We start from the raw sequence: 22158 nt of genomic DNA on the forward strand, positions 1-22158 counted from the left end.
TGCAGCTCTCTCTCTCAGTCTAGGCCCACTCTTCCTCCTGCTCTCTTCTCTTGCTGTATTCTGACCAACATTATAGCAAACCCTATAACTTCTGCTCCTCCAATAAATTTGCCTTGATAAGCGATCTATTTGTTGGCATGTTCTGCTGTCTCCACTTCATTTCTCTCCTCAAAACTTGTTACTCTTTCTCCAAATTAGTTTTTCTTATTGCCATGCCTTCCATGAAGATCTTTTGTCACTTCTCCTGAAAGTGGTGGTGGTGGTCCCTCCTCTCTTCATTTAGTTATTTACAGACCCCCCCTCACTTATTTTCCTTTTGGGCCCACTTGATTTTGGTCTCTTCTATCCTTGCTATCCACCTTCTTTTTTTGGTGGTTTAGAGGTCTCTGTCTCTTCTGTCCTCAACCCTCTTGCCTTGGGTGGCTTCTAATAAGCCGTCTGATATATCTGCTTCTTTTAAAATTATTGGCTCACTGTCTACTTTGGGTTCCTTTTCTCTCTAGGCTCCTGTGACTCTGACTTCCTGGTTCTCATTCTGCCTTTCTAACTCATTCAGCATCTCCTTTGATGATCTTTAAGAACTGATGTAAAGATCAATCAGTGCCATTTGCAGTGTATAACAGGAAGTTTTATTACTCCTACAAAACCCAAGAACTTCTCTGCATGTTCTTGATCACTATGTATTGGCACTTTTTTCATTTAACGGTTTATATATAAAGAGAGCATTCTTGTAACATCTCTCTTCCTAGAACAGAAAGTGAGCAGTTTCCGTTAACTACATAGTCTTTCAAATGATTGAGCAACTTTACATCCCTTCCACTTTGTGTGGTTCCACCTTGAGTCCCTTTCTTCTCCTGCCACTTACCCTCAGGAGATTTCTGTGATGTTAGATTTTATGGCATTACCTTTACCAATTCCTGTGCATTGCTAGTAGGTGAACTAACCTCACAGTCATTGCCAGTTTCCCCTGCATCTGAATAGTTGTTTGGAACTCACCTGGTCAACTCTTGAGAGTAACTGGTCCCTGGTTGCTTGTAGGAAATAACAGTTGGGGCTATAGAGTTGTCTGCATTCTACAAAGTATGATTAGACTTGGCAGAATTAGATTTTAAAAAAAAATTCGGTGGTTAATATAGATGTTTAAAAATAAATACTCTTTTCAATTTTTCTTTATTTAAACTTTCAGAGTTGCGGGAAATTATGGAGGAAGGGTCAGACAATAATTGTTTAATAAAGTAAACCTTGAGATTCAAAACTTTATAACTGTTAAAACACAATATGTCAACATCACGTCAAAATGTACAAAGTAAATATCCTTAAATCAAACTCTTACATTCTCAGGCAGCATTTTTCTTCCTTTATCAGTGGAAATATGTTTTTTCTGTTTGTGTGTATACGGAGAAATTGACACGTAGTGATAAAAAATCTAATCCTTTCAAACCTTGGTGCTACTCTTTGTCCCTACCTTTCATCCTTTGTCATTGTCTTTAGGTGCTGGTTGAACTTTATACTGGCTGTCCTATTAGAAGTTCAGAGAGCTCTTTTCTACCTCTGTCATAGTAGTATTTGGCTTGCTGATGACACTTCTTAATTTTTCTGTTACCTTTTCTGCTACTGCTGGCTTCAAAAGTTTATTTGCTGCAGGCAGTAATCAGTGTGTGGTGTGACATGAGATTGTGTACTGGACTGCTGCCCTGACTTTCTGTTGGTATATTTGTTCAATCCATTACTGCTGTCCATGGGTCTTTATTATCCCACTACGCCTTGCTTAGCAATTTCTCTGTAATCTCGGCAGCTACTTTTGCTTTGCCCTTAGACTGGCTGTGTTGCAGAAAGGATGTGATATTTTCAAATTCTGCTGATGCTGCAAATTGTGCAAATTCCTGACAAGCAAACTGAGGTCCATTACCTTTAATAAGTCTCTGGAATTCCGTTCAGGCAAAGTGGGCTTCCCAGCATTCAAAGACAGAAATTGTTGTTGAATTTAAGGGATCTGTTTCCAAATAATCCAGAGAGTCAATCAATCATCACCAGATATACTATATTTCTCAGAATACGTTGGTCTATTCCTATCTTGCTCAGTCATGTTTCAGAGTATTGTAAGAAGAGGTGGACAATTTTATTCGGATGAATAGTTTATTTGCTGAAAAATGCAGCTTTGGCCAAACCAAACCATCCCCAAATTTGATCCCACAATTTCATTTTTCAGAGCTAGCTTCAGAAAGCCGTATGTGTTTGTGTGTGTGTGTGCGCTGCTATAACTGTCAGCCCACTGGTTAGGGGTCTTTCCTGGGATGTGGAATACCCAGGTATGAATCCCCACCATTCACTGGGTCAAAGAGAGAGTGAGAATGAAAATGACTCTGTTGCCTGGTGATTAAGGCACTCTCTTGGGAGAAAGAAGATATTAATTCAGACCTTGTCTCTGTCCGATTCAAAGGACGGACTTGAATCCACATCTCCCACCTCCCAGGTCACTGAAAAATACATGTATTTCTTGCCTTTCTTTGCAGACCACTCTTTTTTTTTAATTCTTTTAGTCTGAGTTTGCCATTATTTTGTGTGATGCTGTATATCTTACACTGTTTCTAATGTTTTCAAATTTGTAACCGTTTATTTTATTCACTGCTGCAGTAGATAGCAGCAGCATTAAGTTGCAGTCTTTGTTGTTGCAATGTGTGTTCTGATTCCATTATTTTTCATGCCTACAACTATATGATCTCTAATGAATTTGTCTGTAAGTGTGCCAGAGTTACATGACAAGGGTAACTGGTGTGGCTTGGTTGCGTATTGGTTTGTAGTTTTGAGTTTCATTTTGATCAGATGTATGGAAAATATACTTCTGATATATTATCATTTTTTTAGGGACAAGTATTTTTCTAAAGCATCTAAGACTTTATTTACATCTTGCCTTTCTTCATCTGCCAGCTGTAAGTGCTGACATATAGGAAAGCAGTCCTTACCCATTGCTTTATTCAGAGTAGCCATTCCTCCTGCCATGCTTTCTTTGTTCAATCCTGCAGCCATTTCACAGTTTGTCCATGAGGCCCTGAAGCAGCTCTGTTTTTCATAGACATCCCCATGTATTTGTTCCATAGCAGGGAGTGGGATATTTGAGTCATTACTGATGTCACTGAGTGCCTCTGGTCAGCCACAACAAAAAGTTAAAGCAGTACAAACTTTTATTCTGACACCATGTTAAGAACTGATATAAAGAGCAGCCAGTGGAAATCATCTACTGTACTGTGCACAAGTTTTATTGGTCCTACAAAACCCAGGAACTATGCGACATATTCTTGAGCACCGTCTGCTGGCATCTAATCAATTAACTATTAACAATTTGCTTATAGTCAGATGAAGACTTCTTATAACACCCTTTTATCTTCCCCTCAATCTGACCTCTGTTTGTCCCTCATGGTTCTGTTTTCAACCCCTTCTCTTTTCCCTCTTAGCTGTGCTTAGATGTCTTTAATGCCATGATTTTTAAGTACCTCTTCCATGGTGATGATGTTAGCCGATGGCCAGGGATGTTTGGTGAGGTGCCAGCTATGCCCGTTGATACCATCCGTGACTTTAACCGCTAGGACGCACTGTCCCTTCGCGGCGGGCAGCCCGGGCTAGGCTGACGGATGCCCCAAGGTCCTAACCACCCGTGACTTTAACTGCTAGAGCTCAGAGCTCCTTCGCAGCGGGCAGTCAACACTGACTGACAGGTGCCCCAATGGCAGCACTAAGAGCCTCTCCACACCCGTGACTTTAACTGCTAGAGCTCAGGGCTCCTTCGCAGCGGGCAGTCAGGATTGACTGACAGGTGCCCCAAGAGTTTGCCCCGTGGAGGCGGCACAACTCAACGCTAGGCTCTTAGTACTCTCACCTAATGGCCAGGCTTTATAGCCAAAACGGCTGAGGTTCTTTAATTGTGTTGGCTGCTTTACAGTAAACCAGAGAAACAAGTCAGGCTTATGCATAAATAGTTACCAAAATTTATTAAACTAGATTCTAATCATGTGGTTACAAAATTGCTAGTGCCTACTTATTTAAGTGTAGAGATGTTACACACACAAACAAGTTACAAAACTGAAGCTACAATCCCAAAGAAAGAAAGAAAAAGTATAGAGCTCTATTTCAAAATATGTGTACACTAAAGATAGGAGATCAGGTGTGGGTGCTTCTTACCCTCCTTGCATCTCTCGATTCCAGCGGTGCCAAGCCAGGATCGGTCACTCAATTCCGCGGAAAGACAAATAAGGGACAAGGCTTAGGGACCCTCTTAGCTGCAGAAGCCTTGGGAGGCTGTCACTTATCTGACCAGCAGATAGATAGTGAAAAGCACTCAAAAATCATGGTGCTGTAGGTCCCCTACTTATACCTCTGTACTCCTTTATTCTCTTTCTCCTTTCTTGTGCCAAATTAGGGCTGGTCTATCTGGGTGACGTCAGCTCTCGCAAGAGTAGTTTACACTTGCAAGGGAGAGAAACAATAAGTGTCAACTACTGGACATTCCTTTTATTAGGGTAAATATTTTCCCACCTAGGATGTTGGTGTGTGTGCATCATGCTGTTTTAGTAGGGGCTAAGAGCCATGTCTGTCACAGGGCCTCTGCCTGCTGTGAGCCCAATTGTTGTATATGTTCCCAGTGGCACATTGTAGCAGCACACCTGTGCTTCTCTCAGCTTCAAAGGCTGTGCTGGAATTCATGTTAAGTGCCCTGTGGTTTTTAGCTCCCGTGTGAAAGCTGAGCATCACATATTTCCTCCTAATCTCTCTCTCTTTCTGTCACCTTCTCTATCACCTCTAAGAAATGCATTTGTCCTGGATAGTAAATGTTCTTATTTTTTAAAATTGTACATAGGTGTTGTTTTTTTTTTGCAGTGACGCTCTATTCTTGCCTCTCAGGATTGGTAATAAAGAACCATCTTTAGGTAAAAATGAGAAAATGGAGAATCTGACCTAAAACCATGTTTCCATTCTTGTCTAGCTTTCCTTTCACTGCTTTCTCGGGGGAATGATAGTCAATTTGATCTAACCTATGTTTTGTTTTACAGAAAATAAGGATGGAAGCTCATGCAAAGTTTGCAGTGCTTTGGCATCTCACAAGGGACCTTCATATTAACAAGTCTTCTTCCTTTGGCCGTTCCTTTGACAGGTTGGTTATCATTAGGGCCCTACCAAATTCATGATCCATTTTGGTAAATTTCACAGTTTCAGATGTTTAAATCTGTGTTCAAAAATTTTCTCACCAAACCCCCATCACTAGCCTCACCTTTCTCAGCTAGGATTGTGCTCATACACACAGTTTCTTTGTGTGAATGTGATTAAAGAAAATTAATTTGAATGTTGTACCCTTTACGTACAACTGTGGGGCAGCACAGTGAAGTGTTGCATTTCATCTTGCATTTCTTTTGGAGCTACCTCTGTTATTTATTGCTGAAGAGAACATGGTAAATTCTGTGCACACAGTAGAAAAGCTGATGAATATGTACCACAGAATGGCATAAAAATGTTAAAGATGATTAGGGGCTACTCGGTGTATTAACTAAGAGGTAAGGCAACTGTTAATTTTCTCCCCTGGAAAGGGCTCTCAAGACCTAAGATATGAAAGGGAGAAAATGATGAAAATAGGAACAGTGTTATTGTCAAGTAAGCTATATTTCTGTTCTCAGTCCTTGAGGATAACACTTGTAGATAATAATTATTTTATTTTCTCTGCAACCTCGTTTACAGATTTTTAAAACTGTTGCTGTTATTTATATTGCAGTGTCACCTAAAGGGCAACCAAGTTAGGGCTTCATTGTGCTAGATGCTGTACAAACACAGTAAATGAGAATTCCTCTATTATTTTGATCTGTCTTTACTGTTAGTGCTTTCTGTCTCCTTTTCTGTTGTTCTAGAATATGTAAATTTCACTTTTGGATGCAAAATTTGACAGAGAGCTTCTCATTGATTCCAAACAAAATGCCACTTATGTGAAACAAGCTGTAATCAGTATGTCTTGGGATACTCATCTGAACAAACCTAATATATTACTATTGCTCAGTACATAGGTCATAAAGAATCATTGCAATCACATCAGTGCAAACTTAGAGAGCAATATATTTTTTGAAAATCTGAGTAGAGTTTTAATCACACATCTCAACATTCCTCATGCATATATGAAAGATTAGTATATTAAACATAGTTGTTGCTTGCTAATTATTTTGAGTGAAAGAGAGGAAGTACACTTGCATATTGAGATAGAAAAAGCAAAGAAAGCTCATTGAAAGTGGACAAATATTGAAATTTAATGTAGATTAGATTAAAATAGATTATATTCTGTAGTAGCAACATGTTAGATTTATTCCTGTTTTTTTCCCCCAGGTCTTTGTTCATCATGCTGGACAGCCTTAATAGCTTAGATGGTTCTACCTGGTCAGTGGGGCAAGCATGGTTAAACCAAGTACTCCAAAGACATGACATTGCAAGAGTACTTGAACCTTTGCTTCTACTGCTACTCCATCCAAAAACACAGCGAGTTTCTGTGCAACGAGTTCAGGCTGAGTGCTACTGGAATAAGTCTCCTCACTATCCTGAAGAAGAAACTGAAAAGCACTTCATGCAAAAATTTAGCTGTGGTGATGGTAAGTACAATTTAATCCCCTCAAAAATTCCTTAATAACTAACATTTTATTAATTTAAGTATATATAATATTTTATGTATTTTTGTCCATATAACATGAAACAGATGGCAGAAGAAACACCAGGCGTGATTTGCATATTAAATAGTTTTCAGAACTGCCAGCATTTAGGATGCTGGTAAAGATTATATTCTCTTTCCAAAAAATTTTTTAGTCTCAGTGAAAACTTCTCTGTGGGTTCAACTCTGCAGCATGCCAAATATTTGGAGTACAGTTAAAACAACTTTTCCCTTGTATATGTCACAGTTTCAGGGATAACTGCACCTTTCACCTCCACCTCTACAGCTCCTTGAGGGCATCCACTTGAGGTTTCAGGCTTCTTAGGAGTAACCTCTCTCAATCGAAGACCTCTGTCTTTCTCTCTCTCCAGGGGTTTAGACTTGCTTTGTGCTGTTAAACAGTCACCCCTATCCACTTTAGAAGTGGTTGAAGCTATCCTATTAATCATTTAATTGATGGGTGAAGCTCTGCTTTATACAGTTAGTAAATGGACATTTAAGTTGCTTTATGATCTTTCAGGATGAAAGGTGCAAAGTATAATAATTTTATTTAAATGTAAGTTTTTATTATTTCTGCTTATATCTCAAGTTCAAAGTAAACCTAAAGAAAAACTATTCATAGGCCATAATTATTTTTTGTGATTTCTTTTTTAAGCATTTTCTCACATGCCTGTAAGCCAAGGACAACTCATTACACCTAAAGAAAACAATGAAAAACAACTTATCATGGATGAAATGGGGAACTTCAGTCTCACAGTCAACCCTTTGAGTGACAGACTGTCCTTGTTAAGTACTAGCAGTGAGACTATTCCAATGGTGGTGTCTGATTTTGACCTTCCCGACCATCAAATAGAAATACTCCAGAGTTCTGACTCTGGCTGTTCACAGTCATCTGCTGGAGACAACCTGAGCTATGAGGTGGAGGCAGAAAGCCTCGGTGCTCAGAATAGTTCTCAGACATTGCGAGAAGACTCACCTGATGAAATTGTGCACCAGGTGGTTATTGACTTGATATGCAAGGTAGTAAGTGGTCTTGGAGAGGAGACCGAATCAGTTAAACATGATCTGCATCCCGATGATGTTTCATCTAAATTCAGTACTTTAGATCACTCTGAGGAGGTTTCTAAAAGTGAAGATGAAAATATTCAAAGCAGCCAGAATAGTTTGTTTGGTGATGACAGTTCTCAGTTATTATCTGCTTCGATTGAGACTGGACTTGAAAGACTAATGGATTCATCACCTTGTACTGGAGTAAGCACTCAGGCCCCCTCTGACCTTACTTTCAGGTCATCAGATGCAAAATCTGGACAAAGAAGTCACAGTAGTATTCAGTTCAGCTTCAAAGGAAAACTACCAGAAAAAATGTCAGAAAAAGAAACTATTGTTAAAGAGGCTGGTAAGCAACCAGGAGCAAAGCCCAAAGTGAAAATAGCCAGAAGGAAAGATGAAGACAAGAAAAAAGCACAAACAGAAAAGCTTAAACAAACCAGTATTTTCTTTAGTGATGGTCTTGATTTAGAGAATTGGTACAGCTGTGGAGAGGGAGAAATTTCAGAAATAGAGAGTGATGTGGGGTCTCCAGGAATACGAAAATCTCCTAGTTTTAACATTCATCCATTATATCAACATGTATTGCTTTATCTCCAGTTATATGACTCCTCAAGAACATTATATGCTTTTTCTGCAATCAAAGCAATCTTGAAAACAAACCCCTCTGCTTTTGTAAATGCCATCTCTACTACCAGTGTCAACAATGTATACACTCCTCAGCTGTCCTTGCTTCAGAATCTTTTAGCCAGGCATCGAATATCTGTTATGGGCAAAGACTTCTATAGTCACATTCCAGTGGACTCTAACCATAACTTTAGGAGTTCTATGTACATAGAAATTCTTATCTCTCTATGTTTATACTATATGAGGAGCCACTATCCAACTCATGTAAAGGTAACCCCACAAGATCTAATAGGAAACCGCAATATGCAGATGATGAGCATTGAAGTTTTGACACTTCTCTTTTCTGAATTGGCAAAAGTAATAGAAAGTTCTGCAAAGGGCTTTCCTAGCTTTATTTCAGACATGTTATCCAAATGCAAGGTTCAGAAAGTGATCCTGCACTGTTTGCTATCTTCTATCTTTAGTGCACAGAAGTGGCACAGTGAAAAGGTAGCTGGTAAAAACATAGTTGTTATTGAAGAAGGTTTCTCTGAAGACAGCCTTATCAACTTTTCTGAAGATGAATTTGACAGTGGCAGTACTCTACAGTCACAGCTCTTAAAAGTGCTTCAGCGACTAATTGTCTTAGAGCATAGAGTAATGACCGTGCCTGAGGAGAACGAAACAGGCTTTGAATTTGTCATTACTGACTTGGAGCAGATTAACCCACAGCAGCCAATGACTTCACTTCAGTACTTACACTCCCAACCAATAACCTCTCAAGGCATGTTTCTCTGTGCAGTAATAAGAGCTTTACACCAACACTGTGCCTGTAAAATGCACCCCCAGTGGATTGGCCTAATCACTTCTACTCTGCCTTACATGGGAAAAGTTCTACAAAGAGTGGTAGTTTCTGTGACCCTCCAGCTTTGCAGGAATTTGGATAATTTAATTCAGCAGTATAAATATGAAACAGGATTATCCGATAGCAGGCATGTATATACTTTTTTTCTTTTTGCAAATTTGATCATATATTTAAATGTTTACTTAGCTGTGTGGAGCAAATTCACAACAAACTCAATGTTGCATTTTAGGCCGCTTTGGATGGCATCAATTACTCCACCAGATATGATTCTTACCCTGTTAGAAGGCATCACAACAATAATTCATTACTGTCTACTTGATCCGTCTACACAGTATCATCAGGTAAACTTAGTCAAGCATCTGAGAGGCTTCTTATGTCACATTTGTTAAATTAGAGTGTATGGTCTACATTTGGAATGCTTGTAATGTTGCGTTTGCTCTGAATTTAAGTTTGAGGTGCTTGTGGGGAACATATTCATAGAATCATAAAATATCAGAGTTGGAAGGGACCTCAGGAGATCATCTAGTCCAACCCCCTGCTCAAAAAGCAGGACCAATCCTCAATTTTTTTTGCCCCAGATCCCTAAATGGCCCCCTCAAGGATTGAACTCACAACCCTGGGTTTAGCAGGCCGGTAATCAAACCACGGAGCTATCCCTCCCCCCAATATATATTCAATATATTTAAATCATAATGAATTATTTTGGGGTAATAATTAGGATTTAGAGAATTCTTATAAGAGAAAGCATTATTCATTGATAACATATTGTATACAAACCATAAATTTTTCCAATCGTTGCATGTATTCTCCAAAGATTCAGTTGTCACAAAGCCTTATTCTTGGAGTCCATGCTCCTACACAAGAACAAGGGTGGGAATTCCTCCACCTCAGAATTCTAAAGGGTTAGCTCGAGCAGCCAAACTCAACTGTGGAACTTACCATTGGTGCCACACTTTGTTGTTCCTGAATATGGTTGGGTTCTGTGTTCACCTACCTAGTTAACTCTGTTACCTGGATTTACCCTCTTTAGAAACAAAACTTTCTGTCGGAATGTCCATTCTAGTGCCTCTTCCTGCTAGCTTGAAGCTTTGTATATTAGCAGCTTGACTTTTGGCTCTGACAATATTTTGTAGCTGCAGCTGGGTGCATAGTCTATATACTGGGCATTTGGCCCTGAACCTAATGGACCACTTTTTCTTGTTGACTGTTTAGCTTTATTTAAATATATATTTTCTATCCCTTTCCCCAACTCTTTTCAGTAGTCACCATCAAAATACTTTTTACCTGTCTTTGCAAGTAGATAATGTTGTTATGGTATTCATTATAGCACTAATTCTGAAGTAATGTTAATCACTTGCAAAGGCATTTACAAAGATTTAAATGTGATCACTGTAGAAATAGAGATGATAATGAAAAACCCTCAGACCTTCAGAATATTCCCCAGTCTAATTGATAGCATTTTTAACATATCCCCTACCAACTTATCTATGTACCCCATGGATAAGTACAACCTTTGCTTTGTATGCCTTATGAAGGATAATGCTGGGCTGGATCTGCTTGCAGGATCAGCTGGAAGGTGTCACTACAAGCCCTGTGGTCCTGGATTAAGCACATTCTGCAACACTTCTGATAAATCCATACAGTCAGAAATACCACTGGGTGTTAAGATTTTGTGTTAGCACTAGCTACATCAGCAGATGTCTATGGGGATGGGCGAGGAAACTATGCTTTAACATCTTCCAGCCAACAGCGCCACTCAATATGCCAGTGTCATATTTGCCTATTGTAACACTGAATTTCTTATGTGATGTTTGGGAATAAAGCAGTAAACAGAGGCCATTGAGTATGGAAGATACACTGGTTAGTTTTGGCCAAACTAAAATCTCTACATGCATTGTAATAGAATATAAAACTGTAGGGTAAATCTTTATACATTCTGAAAACTCACACTTTTTTATTTATATATTTCAGTAAATCAATGCATCATACAATAGATATTAAAGGTGCTACTTTATTATTTGAGAAGCGTACACTGCTAAAGGAATATGCTTCCTATTGCTCCTTAAAATACAAATTTATATTAATAGACGCATCATGCCAGAGGAATTGAAAAGACATTAAAAAAAATACTGATTTTTCATTTTCTTGCTGTTATTCAGAACAAACAGGGTAAACATCTTACAAAAGCCTATGTAGATGTTCATTCTAAAATCACAGTGTAAAATGTTTAGCTGTATGTTGTTATTTCTTAATTTATATAATTTTGCTAATGCTAGTATGTAGATATTTAATGCTGGGTTGTTGTTTTTTATAATACCTCTAGCTTTTGGTTAACGTAGACCAGAAACACTTGTTTGAAGCACGCAGTGGAATCCTGTCTATCCTTCATATGATCATGTCATCCGTGACTTTGCTGTGGAGCATACTGCACCAGGCAGATTCTTCAGAGAAAACAACTGCTGCAGCAGCTGCATCTGTTACCACTATTAATCTTGGATCAACAAAGGTCAGAACATCAGGAGTAACATGGTTTGAATTGTGCATGGTTACCTTTGTCAAACCAAATCTAACTGTATTCCATTAGTATTTCTTAGAAGAGTCTTTCAACTTTTGCAGTACCTGAGTTGTCCCCAGGCTAAGAGGGGATGGGCAGCCAGTTTATAATTAGTTTACAATTTACTTTGGTAAAATGTATAAGTTCTGACAAAAATATGATTTTCCAGTTAGTACTGTACTGATGACATAACATCACCCATGAAAAATAGCTGAAGCAGAGAGAAGGGGAAGTGTTCACATTGTAAACCATTTAAAATACCATTTTATATCTCTAAGGTTATAGAATATTTGTTTAAAGTCTTTACAAAAATCTCACAATATATTTCAATAAACACTTGATCTGACACCCTCATGAGGTTCCATGCTCCATCCAGCTCCTGTTAGCGGCATCATTGTATGGAGAGAGATCAGATCAGATCACAGGATGGCGACTTGAAACAGTAGGTTGCGGACAGGAGGAATTGAACAATATGGTATTTGGGGAGTTTTTCAAAGTTTCAAATTTGGGCAGTATTCCAGTAACATGCTTGATGTCCTGCTTTGCCCATTTATTGGAGTCAGTTCAAACTCTTCCGCTATTGAAGGAATTTTGTGTTTTTGTAAACAAATTCAGGTTATCTGATATGATACATGGATTTTAGTGTGATTTCCACATAGTCGTCATGTTACTTTATGTACTACAAACCTGTTCACCTTAATATACACAATATTATTTTTTGATGTATGTATAAAAAAAGGGACACCATGCTACAGGTTTTTACAACATATCCATTGAAACTAATGGCATTTAATTCTCTGTATTGTCTTTCTATAAACACCTGGTTCCTGGTCATATTCATGTTGGCAAAAAGACTCTCTGAAATCAGTCTCCTTACAGAAGGGGTGACCCATACTGCATATTTCACAAAGACAAGATCATCCTTTGTACTCCAGAATAATTGGTTACCTAAGTTTAATACTTCCATACATCACAGATTGTTCTCTTTTCGTTTTGCCTGAAGCTTCAACGGTCAAGAGCACTTGTCATATGCTGGATGTGACAAGAGCTGTTAAGATTTATCTTGATTAGAACCAAACTAATTCAGGACAATATCTAGGATGGCCTTTTCCTGTACTTCACCCCATTCAAGATAAATCCTTTTGGTGCCATGACAACGGCCACTTCAAAGCCAAGCATAGAGTTAATATGGTTGGATAAGGAGTTACTGTAAAGAACTTTTGTATGATCTGTTTAATGCTTCAGTACATCTTTGGAAGCAGTTATCTGAATGAGTGCAGAAGGGGCATGGCTAAGCTCTGGAAGTCCATATAGAAGTCTACGCTTGCCTCTGGTATTTGCAAGAAGAGAAGTGCTGCCCAAATATTACAGAATTTTTCAGTGTGGTATGTCAGTCAGTTAGAGTATAAAGTTTGGATGCTTGTTTCAATGTTTGCACATTCTCTTTCTGTGTTTCAGAATTTGAGGCAGCAGATTCTTGAATTGTTGGGCCCAATATCAATGAATCACGGTGTTCACTTTATGGCTGCTGTTGCATTTGTATGGAATGAGAGGAGACAAAACAAAAACACTTCTAGAACAAAGGTATGTGCATGTCGCTAGTTGACATGGCTACTTGAATAAGTGGTAATCTGATTTACTGAATTTCCACTATTTGTCTTTAGAACCTACTTTAAAAAAATTCAAGCTAAGATTTTTGGGGTCAAATGAAACATTATGCAAATCCTTTTCATAAGTGCATTTATGTTTATGCATGTGTCCGCATGGTCAAATAACCACACATTTATTTTAGAATTGAATAAAATTGTTAATTTTTTTATAATAGAATTTTTTAAAAACCCATTATTGTAAGTGACTAATATTTAAAATAGAGACTTCAAAGGAAAGTGACAGTCAATGAATATCTGGTAAACTATTTGTCCAAAAAATTTCACCTACGTCTCGTTCCTACAAGTTTTTTTTTTTTTTTTTTTTAAATATTCTTAGCTTCTCATGCATTGTCTTTTACTTTGGAAAACTATTCTCATCAACTTCTTCTACACTGGACAACACTATTAACTGTAATAGTAATGTATAACATGTTGGTCTTTTCCAGGTTATTCCTACAGCCAGTGAAGAACAGCTTCTACTGGTAGAGCTAGTTCGCTCTATCAGTGTTATGAGAACAGAGACTGTTATACAAACAGTAAAAGAAGTTTTAAAGCAGCCTCCAGCCATAGCCAAGGACAAGGTAGGAAAATCACAGAGTTGTTGCTATTTCATATGATGCTATTTTGGAAGTGATAAATTGTACAAGTACTCAAATTGTGCTGAAGGAACATGCTACTAATGTGCTGTAGGTTGGTAACAGCTGTCCTCTACCAAAATCTGTTTCGGGTAATTTCTTCTTAATCCTATTATGTGTAGAAAACCATTTTTCTCTCATTTAAAAAATATATTTAGTGAAAGATGCTAGATTGACAGCATTTGAATTATATAATCAATTGTGTTTCATATTTCAAAAATAAGCAAGTTCAGGTTAACAAAGTAGTTGTGCCACCTGTAGAGTATCATATACTGATTTAAAATTCACTCTTTTGGATACCTACTAGATAGGAGGATTAATCGGATGTGACTCTTTTTTTTTCATGGGGGCTAAGATATTTTTAAGGCTGGGATGCCCCGGGATTCCCATTCTTTTCTCCTTTGTTATTGCTTTTGAAAGGCCTCGTATCATTTGTCCAGTTGAGGGAGGTCTAGTTGTGATCTCTGGCCCCTCACTCTGGAGCCTGTTAGTGGCGTTCTGTGATTCAGCTAGGGAGGAGGGGATAGGGGAGAGTGCTTCAGAGTAACATTAGGTTTTACATGGCTAAGATTTTTGCTGACCAAGTGTGACACTCAGACACCCCTCTGAGTGCATTGCAATTTAATTTGACCTCAAGCTATCCACTGTTTTGTTACCTTTTGAAACCTGGTAGTTGGTTCAACACCCACTGTTTTTGCTGAGGTAAACAAAAAGACAAAAGTCAATTTCTTCCGATGTCAAGAATTATAACATTCATAAACCAGTCGGAGAACACTTCAATCTCTCTGGTCACGCGATTACAGACATGAAAGTTGCTATATTACAACAAAAAAACTTCAAATCCAGACTCCAGTGAGAAACTGTTGAATTGGAATTCATTTGCAAATTGGATACAATTAACTTAGGCTTGAATAGAGACTGGGAGTGGCTAAGTCATTATGCAAGGTAACCTATTTCCCCTTGTTTTTTCCTAACACCCCCCCCCCCCCAGACGTTCTTGTTAAACCCTGGATTTGTGCTGGAAATGGCCCACCTTGCTTATCATACACAATGTAAGGAGAGTGGTCACTTTAGATAAGCTATTACCAGCAGGAGAGTGGGTTTGTGTGTTTGGGGGGGGGGGGGTGAGAAAACCTGGATTTGTGCTGGAAATGGCCCAACTTGCTTATCATACACATTGTAAGGAGAGTGATCACTTTAGATAAGCTATTACCAGCAGGAGAGTGGGGTGGGAGGAGGTATTTTTTCATGCTTTGTGTGTATATAAAAAGATCTTCTACACTTTCCACAGTATGCATCCGATGGACTGAGCTGTAGCTCACGAAAGCTTATGCTCAAATAAATTGGTTAGTCTCTAAGGTGCCACAAGTACTCCTTTTCTTTTTGCGAATACAGACTAACACGGCTGTTACTCTGAAACCTTTCTTCCTGGTGACACTGATTTCTTGTCTTTCTAGAAGCATCTGTCATTGGAAGTCTGCATGCTGCAATTTTTCTATGCCTATATGCAAAGGTAAGACAATGAGGCTGTAGATCCTTTATTGTTTTCTTTCTGTATCATCAGTCAGTAGATAACTATGAAAGAGAATCTGGACATTTTATATCCTTAACAGAAAGTTGCCTCCCTCTGATTTACTACAACAGACCGAAAGGTTACATGAGAAGAAAACAGTTTTCTCCATTTGTAATCTATGAGCTATATCCACTTAGACTCAGCATTGCAATGCATAACTTTTAGGCACACTGACGCCTAGTAGAATCCACAGTCCTGAGTTAGGTGCCCAGGCTCCCTAGACAATGCTTGGGGAGAATTAGGCACCTAAGAATGGGATGCACAAAAGCCAGCAAGCTAAGTGGAGAGCTGCCTAAGCTAGCCATTAGAAAATACTGAAGACAGAGGTGGAGCCTAAGCCCTGCTCCTCAAAGGGAATTAGGCACATAATGGGAGGCACCTCGCTAGGGATTTATAGCCATGAACCCTCTCCAAGAGTTAGGCACGTCAGCCAGGTCAGTCCTTTCTTGCAGAAAATGGAGGGGGAGGAAGAGGTGGAGATGTCCCCCTAATATTCAATAGCTTAGTGTTTGAGCACTCACCCAGGACCTGGGGGATCGGGGCTCAAATTCCCTCTCTGCCTGTTGTGGAGTAAGAACTTGAACCTAGGTTTCCCACCTCTCCAGTGAGTGCTCTAATCACTGGGCTATAGGGTATTCTCTCAATCTGTCCCGTTGGAGCTGTTCCACTTTGTGTAAATAAATAAATATTCATTGGACTAGAGAGAGCGTGAGATTATTCTATAGCACAGTGGTCAGGCACTTACCTGAAAGATCCATGTTCCAGCCCCTGTTCTAATGAATATCTAATTATTTATACAAAGTGGAACAGTTTCAACAGAGAGACTGAGAGACCTGCCTAAGAATACCTATATGGTTAGGGCACTCCCCATGTAGGTAGGAGACCCGAGTTCAGGCAGAATGGGGATTTGATCCTGGGTGAGTGCTCTAACCACTGGGTTATTGGGCATAAATACACTACTACTACTGAATGGGTCCTGATATGGTAGCTGTGCTCTGATAACACCTACCAGATTGGGCCCCTCAGGTGAGATAGGCAGAAGAATGCCTAGTTTGTGGATCTCACTGGGGTTTAGACATGATCTGGGTATCAGGAGTGAGGTGGCTTTATGCATGTCCACCAGCAGAAACATAGGTGGAATTTAGCTACGTACAAGGTAAGGGGGCAGCTGATTGGAGGTTTTGAGAATCCAAATTTTGGAGTTAGGTGCCTAAAGTGGCAGTTATGCACCTAAATTCATTTGTGGGTATAGCTGGTTTGTGTTATTTTATATTATAGATAAAAAGGGAATCTTCTGGGTTCCTCAATTCCCCCTTTATCTTTCATTCTCTCCCCTAAATGGAAAGGCCCACAGCAAACCTCTCTGCAGCTGAGGAAGACTGGACTCAGACCCCTCCAGACTCATCAGCACCACTTCAGTCATTGGCCAGAGAGGGTATCTTCTTCCCCATTCCTTCAGAGTCTGGCACATTACCTCCCCATTTCTATTGATCTGTTAACCAAGTGGGTGAGACAGGACCTAAATTTTGATCTCCTGCATGTGAACAGTGCTTTTGGTTGGCACTAAAGTTGGTGTTGTCAGACAGGAGAGATGGGAGAACAGAAAATTTGACACTTGACATGATTTTATCACTTTAACTCTCTCATCATCTTACAGGATTCCAGTGTCCAGCTTAGTAGACAGCTGGGCAACACTATTGCTTCTTCTGAAGGATTCTGTACAACTCAGTCTTCCAGCACCAGGGCAGTTTCTCATACTTGGGTGAGCAGTTACACTTACAAGTTCTAACAAAATTGTGATCCCATAAATGTAAAATTATATAAAGGGCAAGTGTTTAAAATCTTGATTTAATTACTTGGAGTTTTGACTGGAGAAAAATTCCTATTTCCTAGAGACCTTCTTGACAAAGATTTATCTTGAATGCAGTATCTTACTTGAAAGAATGTTGATCACATACAAATGTTGATTCTTGTATTGCTCCGACAATTTTTCTGGAAGAAGCACTTCTGGTATGAGTGTAGTACTATCTCCATCTTCATCCAGTTCTCAGCTTCCCTCAGTCACATTGCCAACGGTGTGGTAATTATGAATACTTGTGATGCTAGTTTGTGAGGTCTCCCAACACATTTTTTCCATAGGTCATCAGAGAGCCATTAGATGAAAATGACTTTTTGTCACTTTCACCCATGGTCAAATTTAAATAAGAGACCTACATATGTCAAACTCCATAGCTCATTATTAATCCCCTCAGCTACCAGGACCCTTTAAACAGTAGTTTTAAATTTCTAAATTTACTCAATAAGTCACTCTTATGACTATTTATTTTGTATATTTTCCTCTCATGTGAAATAGGATTAATTACCAGCCCAGAAACAGTTTGCTGAACTTCAGAAATAAAATGCTGAATACAGTCATTTGTGTTAAGCACTGAACAACATTCTCTGTAAATTGTAGTAATATTGTAGTAAAGTGTTAAACCAAATAGTCACAAATGAATTTGTCCAAAAACCTCTCCATGAAGATATTTTTGGATGGATTCCAATGTTACATCTACTTGAAAACTATTAATTATACAAATTGTCTGTAACAATCAAAATAAATTTCGGACATTTGGAAATGAGTCTTTTGGAATTTTAGCAAGCTAAAGGGAAGTAGCTGAAGTTTCAACTAATATGTACTGTGCATGTGAATTTGTCATGGAATTTTTGCCTGTTATTCTAAAATAATGCAATATTTTATTTTAAGATTATCATCAGTTTTCATTTAATATATTTTCTTTTTAGTGTTCTAAATGAGTTTATTATGAAAAACCCAAGTCTGGAGAATAAGAAAGATCAAAGAGATCTTCAGGTAAAAAATACGTTTTTGTATAAATTTACTGTTAAAATATTCTTCAGTAAATGCCTAACTGCTGAGAGTACAGCATATCTGATCTTTCCTGTACATTTAAAAAAAATATTTTTAAGCAACTGATCTTGTTATAATGGCTTTTTTATTTCCTTTTGTAGTTTTTTCTATTGCTTATAGTTGTTATATTTTTCTTAATACTGTATTTAACTTAAAATTTTCTTGCTGTAACTTAAACCCGTTGCTATTTGTTCTGTCCTCATTATTAACATTTCTCCCATCAGTCATCTTTCTGTGGACTGAGCCTTGCCTAGTTTTCTTAATTTTATATCACAGTTCTTATTTTCTCAACATTTATCACTTCTGTTGCTGCCCTCTGAGCTTTCTAAGCTTCATTTCTTTTTTTAAAAAATGTTGGAACCCAACACTGAATGCAGTACTCCAACTGAAGCTAAATAGCACTACGCAGAGAAGATTAATTACCTTGCTGCTTGTACTTGAGGTACTCCTGTTAATACAACTTGGATTAGTATTTTATGTAGAGGCATTGCAGTTTGGACTCATGTTCAGTTCATGATGCTCTCCTACAACCCCCAGACACTTCTCTATGGTACTGCCACAAATCATCATTCACCTAGTCTATGGGCAAAACATGCAGTCAGATATGCATGTTGTCAAGGTTCCTTCCCCACTCTGAACTCTAGGGTACAGATGTGGGGACCTGCATGAAAAACCCCCTAAGCTTATTTTTACCAGCTTAGGTTAAAACTTCCCCAAGGTACAAACTATTTTACCTTTTGCCCCTGGACTTTATTGCTGCCACCACCAAACGTCTAACAAATATGTAACAGGGAAAGAGCCCACCTAGAAACGTCTTTCCCCCCAAAATCCTCCCAAACCCTACACCCCCTTTCCTGGGGAAAGCTTGATAAAAATCCTACCAATTTGCATAGGTGAACACAGACCCAAACTCTTGGATCTTAAGAACAATGAAAAAGCAATCAGGTTCTTAAAAGAATAAGTTTAATTGAAGAAAAAGTAAAAGAATCACCTGTGTAAAATCAGGATGGTAAATACCTTACAGGGTAATCAGATTCAAAACATAGAGAATCCCTCTAGGCAAAACCTTAAGTTACAAAAAGACACAAAAACAGGTATATACATTTCATTCCGTACAACTTATTTTATCAGCCATTTAAACAAAACAGAATCTAACGCATATCTAACTAGATTGCTTATTAGCCCTTTACAGGAGTTCTGACCTGCATTCCTGCTCTGGTCCCGGCAAAAGCAACACACAGACCTTTGTTTCCCCGCCCCCCAGCTTTGAAAGTATCTTGTCTCATCATTGGTCATTTTGGTCAGGTGCCAGTGAGGTTATCTTTAGCTTCTTAACCCTTTACAGGTGAAAGGGTTTTTTCCTCTGGCCAGGAGGGATTTAAAGGTAGTTAGCCTTCCCTTTATATTTATGACACATGTACTTAGTGAATCTAAAATATACCTTAAGTGAATTCTCTTGTGAGCTTGAACACTTGACTACTTTTTTTATAAAAAGAAAAGGAGGACTTTTGGCACCTTAGAGACTAACAAATTTTATTTGAGCATAAGCTTTCGTGAGCTACAGCTCACTTCATCGGATGCATTCAGTGGAAAATACAGTGGGAAGATTTATATACACAGAGAACATGAAACAATGGGTGTTACCATACATACTGTAACGAGAGTGATCAGGTAAGGTGAGCTATTACCAGCAGGAGGGCGGGGAGGGGGGGACCTTTTGTAGTGATAATCAAGGTGGGCCATTTCCAGCAGTTGACAAGAACGTCTGAGGAACAGTTGGGGGGAGGGAAGTGGGGGAATAAACATGGGGAAATAGTTTTATTTTGTGTAATGACCCATCCACTCCCAGTCTTTATTCAAGCCTAAGTTAATTGTATTCAGTTTGCAAATTAATTCCAATTCAGCAGTCTCTTGTTGGAGTCTGTTTCTGAAGTTTTTTTGTTGAAGAATTGCCACTTTTAGGTCTGTAATTGAGTGACCAAATACATTGAAATGTTCTCCGACTGGTTTTTGAATGTTATAATTCTTGACGTCTGATTTGTGTCCATTTATTCTTTTACGCAGAGACTGTCCAGTTTGGCCAATGTACATGGCAGAGGGGCATTGCTGGCACATGATGGCATATATCACATTGGTAGATGTGCAGGTGAATGAGCCTCTGATAGTGTGGCTGATGTGATTAGGCCCTATGATGGTGTCCCCTGAATAGATATGTGGACACAGTTGGCAACGGGCTTTGTTGCAAGGATAGTTCCTGGGTTAGTGGTTCTGTTGTGTGGTGTGTGGTTGCTGGTGAGTATTTGCTTCAGGTTGCGGGGCTGTCTGTAAGCAAGGACTGGCCTGTCTCCCAAGATCTGTGAGAGTGATGGGTCGTCCTTCAGGATAGGTTGTAGATCCTTGATGGTGCGTTGGAGAGGTTTTAGTTGGGGGCTGAAGGTGATGGCTAGTGGTGTTCTGTTATTTTCTTTGTTGGGCCTGTCCTGTAGTAGGTAACTTCTGGGTACTCTTCTGGCTCTGTCAACCCCTCAGACAGAGACAAACACCTACAAGATCTTGATCAAGCATTCTTACAACTACAATATCCATCTGCTGAAGTGAAGAAACAGATTGACAGAGCTAGAAGACTGGGAGTGGATGGGTCATTACACAAAGTAAAACTATTTCCCCATGTTTATTCTGCCCCCCCACTCCCCGCCCCCACTGTTACTCAGATGTTCTTGTCTGCTGGAAATGGCCCACCTTGATTGTCACTACAAAAGGTCCCCCACCCTCCCGCTCTCCTGCTGGTAATAGCTCACCTTACCTGATCACTCTCCTTACAGTGTGTATAGTAACACCCATTGTTTCATGTTCTCTGTGTATATAAACCTCCCCACTGTATTTTCCACTGAATGCATCCAGTGAAGTGAGCTGTAGCTCACCAAAGCTTATGCTCAAATAAATTTGTTAGTCTCTAAGGTGCCACAAGTCCTCCTTTTCTTTTTGCGGACACAGACTAACACGGCTGCTACTCTGAAACCTACTTTTTTTGTGTTTCTCCTATAATTCCAAACCTGCTTAACTCCTGATCAGAGTGCCTAAAACGTTAGCTGCAAAGACGTATTGTACTGCAACAGTCATGCTGTTTACCATCTGAAATCACTTTCCTGAACAACTTTCAGGATCATGAGTTAATTCATGTCTCTGATAGAGTAAGTTATTCTTTGATGTTAGGTGAAAAGGCATGCTGTTGGGGGGAAAAGGTCTGTGACACAAGCTTTTTAAGCACACTTGTATATATAATATATTACCATATATGACATACCTTTACTTCATCTGCGATCATTGCAAAAATGTTGCACCTCCCATTGCTTTAATTTTGAATGTAAACTCTTTGTGATGGTAAACAGTAGATAGTCCAGCGGAGGTCACATGCTCTATTTGTGATAGGTGATATTTTTGGAAAAAGCAATCCAGGATTATGAAATAATCTTTCAAATTATCCATTGAGACCTTGATATTTCAACTGAAACACAAAAGTGTTTCAGATTAAAAGGGAAAAAAAAAAAAGAGTTTAACATCCAGAACGAGATTCTGTGAATGGACACAACACACTTAAATTTTCCCAGTCATAGGGATGGCTATTGAATAAACCTTATTTCTGTGTTT

General features: G+C 38.9%; 1 protein-coding gene across 1 annotated transcript in view; it reads left to right on the plus strand.

The window, feature by feature from the left end:
* DOP1A (DOP1 leucine zipper like protein A) overlaps window positions 1-22158 on the plus strand; it is a 98578-nt gene that overhangs the window by 56764 nt on the left and 19656 nt on the right. The window contains exons 18-27 of the mRNA XM_074948038.1: window positions 5046-5146; window positions 6358-6617; window positions 7329-9318; window positions 9421-9532; window positions 11515-11697; window positions 13204-13329; window positions 13841-13975; window positions 15487-15542; window positions 17260-17364; window positions 18387-18453. Coding sequence (XP_074804139.1) covers window positions 5046-5146; window positions 6358-6617; window positions 7329-9318; window positions 9421-9532; window positions 11515-11697; window positions 13204-13329; window positions 13841-13975; window positions 15487-15542; window positions 17260-17364; window positions 18387-18453 — 3135 coding nt within the window. The remainder of the gene's footprint in view (window positions 1-5045; window positions 5147-6357; window positions 6618-7328; window positions 9319-9420; window positions 9533-11514; window positions 11698-13203; window positions 13330-13840; window positions 13976-15486; window positions 15543-17259; window positions 17365-18386; window positions 18454-22158) is intronic.

The sequence above is a fragment of the Natator depressus genome, chromosome 3 (genome assembly GCF_965152275.1).
Source record: "Natator depressus isolate rNatDep1 chromosome 3, rNatDep2.hap1, whole genome shotgun sequence".
Lineage (NCBI taxonomy): Eukaryota > Metazoa > Chordata > Testudines > Cheloniidae > Natator > Natator depressus.